A 10,200-nucleotide genomic window follows, 5' to 3' on the forward strand; every position below is an offset into this window, starting at 1 on the left:
GGAAAAGGTCATTAGACTGAAACCAGAAAACTTTGTCAGGTTGCGGGTGCTTTTCCTCCAACTCTAATGCTGGGTTTCTAGGTATTGTTCTTTAGACCACTGGTCTGTGGTCTGCTTGTTTTCCAGGGAGATGAATAAAAGAAGAGATGGGCTAAGGCAGATGCAACTGTAAAAGGGAGAGGATGAAGAGCAGATTCATTACCACACACACACACAGACACACACAGTAGATCTTGGCCTCATTATATCCTCATCTCCATCACTGGAAAGAAGTAGAGGGTTGCAGGCTCTGCTGTGAGGCTGCTGACGTCTGCCCCTCCATTTATCACACACATTGTTCATGTGTACTGCACACACACACACCCACACACCCACAGGCACCCAGTGTTCCTCCAAAGACAGCATAATTGGAAAAGCACTGTCTCTGAGAAGGATGGAGGTGTAGCAGTCCTAACTGGGCTGCAGCTTCCTGAACATAGCTCCAGCTCTTAAAGCAACAGTTTAGACAGCACAGTTAAAGTGCAGGATGACTTCATCTGGCAAGAGGGAAGCTATCATATGCTGTTTGAGCTTAAACATAATCTATTTGAATAGTTTTAACTTCAAGGGGAAAATAGCAATCCAAACTCTATATATATAGGCTCTGGAGGATTGTTTATAGCACATATGAAATGTTTTTGTTTTTTTAGATCCGTTCTTCTCATAATCTTTATTTTTATTATTTTGAACATATTAGCAGGCAGTAAGGGGACAAGCCCTCTTTTTATTAGAGTTTCTTCTTGCAAAACTAACAACTGTTGTTGTTGGATACTCTGCTGCAAACAATGTAGCATGCTATATCGTTGACCATCACGCCATTGACTCCATTCTGCATTGCTCCTTTTATTGGCAGTAATTACACTTAACTGATAACTGTGGCCACAGAGAGTAAAATTATTTACCATTACCTTAAAGGTGCTTCAAGCGATGGCACTCATTTTTTAGGCTACAACAATTTTTGTCACATACAGCAAACATCTTCTCACTATCCGCTAGCTGTCTGTCCCCTGAACACACTGTAAAAAAACGCGGTCTCTGTAGACAGCCCAGGGTCTACAAACGGCATTAATAAATATAGAGAAAAGAAGTGGACCAAGCGTCGATCTTTGAGGTACACCATAGTATTGAGTTAGAGTGTCAGATTTGTTTTCATTAATAACAACACATTGTTTTCTGTTGTGAATATATGAGTTAAACCAGAGTAATGCAGTACGTAAAAGGCCAATAGCATGAAGTTTATCCAGAAGAATATAATGAGCCTTTGTCAAATCAATGAAAATAGCTCCAGTTATTTCAGAAGTGTTAAAAGCAGTGAGAATATCGTTGGTTAGTTTTAGCAATGACGCAATTGTAGAGTGATTTGAACGAAAGCCAGACTGCAAAGCTGACAGGATATTGTTTTCATTAAGATAGCATGACACTTGATTATAAATTAATTTTTCTAACACTTTAGCGACAGAGCAAATTATAGAAATTGGTCTATAGTTGTCTAGTACATCACCTCCTTTATGTAAGGGAGAACATTTCCAAATGCTGGGTGATTCATAGGTGGACAGAGACATATTAATGTGTGTGTGTGTGTGTGTGTGTGTGTGTGTGTGTGTGTGTGTGTGTGTGTATGTGTGTGGTGGGGGTAAGTCAAGTAAAATACTTGTTAGAGAGAGGAAAAGAAGCTTTCCCCCCACCCCCTCCCAGAAGAAAGTTAATGCAGTAATGTTGAAAAAGCGTAATGAATAATTCAGGACTTGTTACACAGTACCACAGAGGCTTGCCAAACGGCAATGGCAGGGGTGGTGTGTTGCCCTTTACAAACCTTAAGCGAACATGGCCAAACCCCCCTCGCTGTGTTCCTGGCAGGGACAGAAGAGTAGCCTTTATAAACTCCTCATCTCAAAGGTCTGCCCCTTTACACTGTATTAGAACAGTTGTTTCATCCCATGGCAACTTACCCACTGATTACATTTCGATGTAAAACACTTCAAATATTGCCAAATATTGCCAAATAAGCCTGCATAGGTATATTGAGCCCCATAACTTGAATGCAAAAATATGTATTCAACAGTACATTTGAAAAACATAAAAGTAAATGCATTAAGATTTCCGAAAATCATCTCAGCTGAATTGCTGTTATTATTAGATAAATAAAGCCTAATTAGGTCCAAAATCACAAAAAACAAACATTTAAAGTTAATAAAACAGTATTAAATATATTTATACTGTTTATATACATCTACACATTTATATACAGTATAAGTAATTTAAATACAAAAACATAGTTTACTTGGCAAAATAAATAAAAACATGTTAGCTGAGATGCCTAAATATAGTGATTTTACACAACAACCAGATAGTATACTGTACATGTGGTTTGGCTTTAGAGATAATGTCTATTTTATATCTATAAAATGATGTCTTTTAGATAAAAACAGATAGAAAATGTTTAATAATTCCCACAAATGTGGTTGATATATTATATATAATGCTCACAGTATCATGAACACATATCATAAAACACAGAGTATACTGTTAATAACACTACAGTGATCCACCATAAAAGAACATTGTTATTAAAAAGTTCTTTGTCAAATTAAAGGAATAGTTTTAACATTTTGGGTAATGCACGTGTTCACTCTAATGACTAAATGGTAAATATACAGCCAGCGGCCAGTTAGCTTAGCTTAGCACAAAGGCTGAAAACAGGGGGAAACAACTATCCTGGCTGTGTCCAATAGTAATGCAGTCTGCCTACAAGCACCTCTAAGGCTCACTAATAAACAAATTATTTGTAATTTCTTTAAAGTGTGTTAAAAGTGTGAGATTTTTCCTCGGCTGGTGACCAATGACTCTCTGGATTGTTGTCATCACCGCGGGGTTCACAGGAACACAAGGAGGCACATATTTCCCAAAATGTCTTAAACTATAAAACTGTGCCTTTAAGGTACAAATTGAACTGAGCTCAACATTTAATTATATAATTAATCCATAACATTTACTAGTTAACCAAGACCCTAACAGCTAATCGTGAAAGAGGGGCAGCTCTAACATTTCTGTCGACACGCAGTGGCTAAAAGTAATAGGAAACATATTATATGCTTATTCTTTCAAATGAATACCTTCATCTGGTTATTTGCAGTAATTGTTTTTTGAGTATGCATGTCAACATACTATATGCACACACGTATATAGACATGCACGTGTGTGTGCATATAGTAATAATCAGTCCTAATCAGTCATAAAATATCATAATCATGTTTACATCACCATTTTAATTATGTGGTAAGATGCACTCAGCTATCTTATTATAGGATGTGTCCAGTCACTATTTGTGTTTCTCAACTTACATACAGTATATCACATTCTGCTACATTCAGATATCACACACAGACGTAATAAGCCCCCCCTCCCCCTGACAGCAGTGCAGCACGCTTGTCTCTCATGTCTCGCAGAATGATATTCCATTTGTTGAGGTATCTCAGTTACACAGACGCCATCGTCAGAGTGGACTTATTGCAGCAATAGATGCATCATTCCCGTCGGCCACCCTCCCAACACATCCATCCGCCACCACAATCACACTTTAGTAGGAAGCAAAAGCTGACACCACATAGATACAGCTAGCAGGAGCTGCTTATAGTGGAGTGGAGCCATGAGATAGAGGTCACTGTTGCCAACTGGTTGAGAGATGGAAGGAAAGGAAAACCGTTGACAGTAAATTACATGCTGGATTCACATATTCTATCAGAGGCCCCCATGTGAAATGGATGTTATATATCACCACTGTAACTTATTAACCTTTTGGCCCAAATAAATGAAATGCAATAAAGCGCAACATACCGCAAACTCAAATTACACGCCATACCCATCATGTTTTATTTGCGCTGTCTTATTTGATGTAGTGTGTTTACACATTGTATACTGATGTTGCACATTGCAAATGTAAGGTCTTCTTACAGAACATTAATCCCACACATTATTCCTCAATGTAGAAATATCTCATGTTGAACCCTCACTGCCCATTATCTCAATTTCTCATTTATCAGAGGCTTCTGTTGAAAATGACAATTTTAAAAAATCACACAAAATTCAATATTCACATTAACAAATGCCTTTTTCTCTGGTCGGAGAATGTCTTAAGAAGCACACATTAACTTCACAACCTCTTTGCTTTTGCTTTGGAAGTGGTTTTACCTTTTGGTGGATTTAAAAAAAAAAAAAAAAAAAAGCTAGCTTGACGGGGAGGTCATTCACAGGGCAGCCTGCCAAGTAATAACTTCCCTAATCTCTTATGCCTCATGCCCATATTTCTAAAAAAAAAAACTAACCCTAAACCTCGACTAGAGAGAATGAGAGCAAGTCGCCCCAGTCGTTATGAGTGATCACGGGAGACAGCTGCGCTACAGTGTCACCACCTTATTAGCTCTACATCTAGATAGCAGCCTTTTAGAAGTTTCTACATGCTCTCTACCCTCCTTTTCCTCCTTTTGTCTCTGTTTCCCTCTGACCACGAGCCCTTCTCTCTCTCCCGCTGTCCCTTGGCACAAAAATTAAGCAAATTGCTTATCTTTGACATAACACGTCTATTTTTTACTCATGAAAGACGTTGCACAAATGTCATTCAGGTCAGCGGCTCCCGCTGGTAATCAAGCTGGGGCGTTGATTAGGTGAAATTAATTGTGGGCCTCTGTCACTGATGGCTGACAGCCTGGAGTCAGATAGGTGTGCTCTTCCCAGGTGACTTCAACAGATCAGCAGAGAGAGTGAAAGACATCAAAGCCAAGAAAAAAATAGAAATCTTGCATTAGATTAACACCCGAGAGACGCACACAGACCCACACACTTGCAAAAAATGGTGTGCATGGGTCTGTACAAGGTTGGTGTGTGTGGTGTGGGGGGGGGGGGGGAGGGGGGGGGGGGGTGTTCTGTACAAGGTTGTGGGTGGGTGTGTTTGTATGTGTGGGCGAGTGAGGTAATGTGTGTGAGTTTTTGTGCAGGTGTCTGCTTTTTTGGGGGGAGTAGGGGACATGAAAGGAAGGAGCTATGGTTTGATGTGATAATGAAGTGCCTTCTTCAATCCTCATCTTCTCTTTCATCCAAACCACTCACTTGTGCCTATTTGTCCAACAAATGTTTTGGGAGGCCTATAAAGCAGAAATCTCCATTCTGCTGCTCAAACAGGAATATCAAGATACCTTTTGGGAATTGGGAATATTGAGTGTTTGAGTTTTTTTCTCACTTTAGTTTAGAGAATTAAACAGATAAAACAGATAAACTGAATGTTATACCTTTTGTCAGCTTGTCTTGTGAGACCTCGTCACTCACACACTGTGCATCATGCCACCCCAGCCCTCATGTCTTAATGTAAGAGAAACCCAGAGCTTTGAGACTTGTCATGGTTGGTGGTAGTGAGCAGGAGTTATGCTAAGGTTAGCTCGCTGGAGCGTTTAGCTGTACACGGGCAGATTTACTGGCCTGTGAACCAATAAACCTGCAATTACAAACCCTAACAACTCTGGCGCAGGCGGCCTGTACACCGCACTTTTCCTCTGGGCTCTGGGATTTAAGCTTTACAATCAGTCAAGCATGACTTCAGAAGCTAATTGCACTAGAGTGACAACGCACACATACACACACGCGCAACATCCTTACGGGTGAAAGACTGATGGTGGAGGTGGAATTTTGTTTGAAATTCATCAAATTTTAATCCAGTGCGTACATTTCCATATTTCCATATTTATCTCTCTGCGCTCCTAGCATCCACTTCCTCTCTGCATATCATTGCGGCCCTATTAATAGCTCAAACCGCTCCTTACCTAATACACAAACATACAGAAACACACGCTCACACTCTTGTCACCACAAGGAGAGACAACCTCCTATCAAGTTCTGTGTTCAAAGACACGTGTATCCCAAGGTTGATAAGACTGTCAATGAATGACTCCATTTCTGCCACGGCTTGTAAATTGACTGTTTGAAGCAGGAAACAGATGAGGGGGAAGCTAGGAAAAGTCGGAGATAAGATGTGGGTTTCATACTCTCCTCCTCCCTATAATGAATCAGTGTACTTACTTAGCAATCTGCTCCTCTAAAATGGCCCTGCAATCGCCGTGTCTTCTCCGGAGCGTTGTCACCCCCTCCCCTGTTTCTTCTTCCCCCCGCCCCAAAAAAAAGAAAAAAGAAAAAAAGGTAATTGCTCTTACCTGAGACACTGTAATGGATCCTGGATGAAGTATTGACCGCTGCAAGATTTTGATTAAGGGGCTGTAGGGCAGAACATGTCTTTAATGAAAGTGAGGAATCAGCATTCTCTGGCTGGTGCATCAAGGCTGGATGCTGCTCACTGTGGCCCACAGGCACCTTGATTAGGACCTGATCCTCAGCAAATCCAGAGGTGGGCCACAGCTACTGAATTAAAACCAATGAATTCATCCATTAATAATACCTCAGGCGTGTGTGGTTTTTCTCTGGAGGCTTATAATCGTTAAAGATTTGGGTATTCATTTACTGTAAGTGGTTTGCCCTCACTCACTCACATATTCACACAACGGCTCTCTCAATCACTCAATCATCCACCTTGTTGCTCACTCACTGATGCACTAACTCAGTCATTAATACACTCAATCGCTTTCCCCTTTATATGCAAAAGGTCAGCCTTTATCAGTGAAAATTTTAGCACGAGGGATAACTTGCATTAGCTTCTCTCATCCTCTCCCTTAAATTGGCTTTTTGCTCGTGTTAAAACCTGATTGCATCTCGGATGGAGATGAAAGGGAAACAGCTAGCTCCACACGTTCTTTGAGCGTGCAAATGGACATAATCTAAAAAGGGGAGTATTAGCATGCTAAAAGACACCACAGCTATGATGAACACCATTTGCCAAGGCTTAATGGGATAGCCGGGTAAGATGATTAACTTTGAATCCATTTAATCAACCACAAGCACTTTGTCAAATAACCAACTGTCGAGCATTGGGGTAAAACTTCCCTCAGATCTGTTGGGAAATGGGTAGAATAAGATGTGTCAAATTACAAAGTACCCAAATCAGAGAGGAGGCCAGCCAAAACATTAGTCTTTGAAGAGTCGGACATTAAATATCATTTTGTGCACGGTATTTGTCATCCTTGCATAAGCTGACAATGGAGTCTCACTTGGAACACTTAGCAACTCGCTCATTGACTGGGAAGTCAATGTGCCCTTGGGCTGCATCCTATTGACTTAAGTAGTTCAAGTTGTGGGCTTCTCACCTTCTTTCACACATCCACCCCTGTGTGCATGCTGATTACTGGCTCTGCAAAGGCAATGAGAAGGCTGACCCTTTTGCTCGGACCTTTAACCACAATCAAGACCGGGAAGATTGCATTTGTGTGAATATAAAGATTGTATACTTGATTTGTTTGTTATTGCTACCACAGCTAAGCAAATATACATTCACGTGAGAAAGGTGTTCTGTGGGACTGATTGATCCGAGGAAGCTTCCACTCACTCGTCAATTGAACAACTTACGGTCGTTGATAGTTTTCTTCTCGTTTGTGTGTGCTCCCCTCGCAGACCTTGATGACCCGGTGGTGACGGTGCACCAGAGTATAGGAGAAGCCAAGGAACAGTTCTACTATGAGAGGACTGTGTTTCTACGCTGCGTTGCCAATTCTAACCCGCCTGTCCGCTACAGCTGGCATCGCGGGAGAGAGGTCCTCACGCAAGGCTCAGACAAGGGAGTGGAGATCTATGAGCCCTTTTTCACTCAGGTAAGAAAGAAGCAACGTGATGTGGATGAAAGTATCAAATCGGAGACAATAATAGATGCAAGAATGTATTTTATTCACTGAATGCCACACAGGTAAAGGCTTAAAGTCTAATATAAAACTTGGGCAATCCTGTTTTATGCTGGCTGTCATAAACACATGTAGCTTTTGCCTTCCCCCTCTGCACAACACAAAGGTAGTATAAATAGGCCTATAGAGAATAGAAGATGCAAAACACTCATACAGTTATAAGCTTTTGAAGACATTGCAAAAGATATATGTTCGTCAGAAGCTACATTTGCTGAAGCTCTTTCCCACAGTGCACCCTTCTTTGTGTAACCAAAAGAGGGAGAAGAGATCCTGCATTGATGCAGAGATGTGTAGGCCGCAGTCGCACCAGTAATTGATGAACCAACACAACATCTTGTTACAAAGGAGACATATTGCAATGGGAAATACTGTACTAATAGTATTGCTATTTCATTTGCCTCTATGGAAGTTATGGAAGTCATAAACATTAGGTCATAAGCAGTAGGACTTGGTTTCTTCAGTTTCATAACCCTACCCCAAACCCTAACACCACCCCTTGTCGTAAAAGCTAGGGGACAGTAAAAGCTGTACTCATTAACCCTCTGAATAGCAATAGCAGTTTCACTAACCCCGTTTTACAAAGTCACATGCATATTGAGTTATTGCAGACACGGAAAGATTGAGTTCTCTTCACAATCAGTTCCCTGTTGTGGATTTTCTTTACAATTTGGAAATTGAGAAACTTTTCCTCTGAAAAAGGATCTTGCTCAGTCAACAAAGAAGTGAATGAGATTGCTCTGTCACTAGTAAGGGAATTGTAGTTTTTGGATTGATTGAGTTGAATGTGATTTGGATGTTGAACCAGGCGGCAGAGAGAATGGAAATCTTTGAGAAAGAGAAAAAGACATGCGAGAGTGGAAAAGAGGCTTAAGGAACAGAGATAGAGGGAGAAAGAAAGTGAAATTGATGTTTGCCCAAATGGAGAAAGATGGCTGGGGCCTAATGAAGTGGGTGAAGGAGGCTGAAGAAGCTGCGCAACTTTCCTCATCAGAGACTCTTCCCTTCTCCATCCGGCTCTCCATACCTCTCTGCTCCTTCATCCTGCCCTCTATTAAAGCTTTAATTGGGTCTGAAAATATGAGCGCAACCCAAACCCAGAGATTAGCTTTGTGACAGTCCAACTCCAAATAAATCTTCACTAAACTCCTAGTAATTTACTCACATAAATGGCTAATAACATTATTTTTCACCAATATGTCTGAACTTGCCTGGCACCAACTCAGACTATTGAGTTACAAATGTAGAACTAAACCCAAATCATGCCTATGGCGGTGAAGTTGTGTCCAATAGAGCGCAGCCAGGCCTCTACTTTGACCAGAAAGGTTTGTGAATTGAGTTATTGAGCCTCTATACCATCCTCTCTCAATTTTTCTTCATTTCAACTTCATCCCCTTGCACCTTTTTCAGTCTACCAAATGTTTTTGTATTCTCACTGATGCTGTAGAAATGCAGAGATGGCATTTCAAACTCTATACAGAGAACCAGATCATAATTAAGTGAGGCCCAGAGCTGTGGTTTTACTGTAGAAGTTCCTGTCCTTTGTGCTGTCTGCTACTTTCTCCTCCACCTCTCTCTCCATAATTCTCCCCACAAAGTGTCAGAGAACAGCACAATTATCAAAGGTACAATGGAACCATTTCTCACCCCATGTCAGATTCCCACCTCTTTATAGTAGTTATGTTTTGATGTTTATGATGGAGGGGGATGTTTTCTTGCAGTGGGATTTTCTTTGAGCATGTTGTCTAGCTCTTGAGGAGTTAAATGTTGAAAGCTCAGTTGGCAACATATTGCTCATCACCCAGCTGAGGCCCACATCACATTTTTCTATAGCCCTTTGTTTTTGCTTCCGCACTCATTTTCATTGCCCCCATGTGGACAAGTTAGTAGTTTTCCTGCTGCTAGCATGAAAAAATGCCCTCTTTTGCATCTTTACTGCCATGCATTTTAAGTTCATCAAGCTGCTTTTGATTGCAGTGCTGCTCATGAGTATAGGAAACCGCTGCTTAAGTTGACTAAAAAGAGGAATACAAAAAAAATCATCTTTTGGAAATTGATCGTATTGCCTTAATTATAAAATGAGGAAAAATCAAACATTTAATGACACCAATTTTCTTTGTAAAGGAATAATGTATCACATATAAATAAATGGTCTTCCTTAAAACACAGGGGGCATGAGTACAGACACCCATATGTTAAACTCCCATAGATGCATGCAGATTTTTATTATTAAAGGACAGTTATTTTATGGATCCAGGATACTATGCATACTGGTAAAGTTCCCTTGGCCTTGGAATTAAAATAACCCAACATCATCACATACCCTTCACCATAC

At 40.6% G+C, this 10,200-nt stretch overlaps 1 protein-coding gene across 6 annotated transcripts in view; it reads left to right on the forward strand.

Moving 5' to 3' along the window:
- Positions 1-10,200, forward strand: part of mdga2a (MAM domain containing glycosylphosphatidylinositol anchor 2a) — a 180,581-nt gene that overhangs the window by 78,414 nt on the left and 91,967 nt on the right. For all 6 annotated transcript variants that reach the window (XM_032542933.1, XM_032542936.1, XM_032542935.1 and 3 more), the window contains one exon: positions 7,585-7,781. In XM_032542933.1, coding sequence (XP_032398824.1) covers positions 7,585-7,781 — 197 coding nt within the window. The remainder of the gene's footprint in view (positions 1-7,584; positions 7,782-10,200) is intronic.

The sequence above is a fragment of the Etheostoma spectabile genome, chromosome 18 (assembly GCF_008692095.1).
Source record: "Etheostoma spectabile isolate EspeVRDwgs_2016 chromosome 18, UIUC_Espe_1.0, whole genome shotgun sequence".
NCBI classification, from domain to species: domain Eukaryota; kingdom Metazoa; phylum Chordata; class Actinopteri; order Perciformes; family Percidae; genus Etheostoma; species Etheostoma spectabile.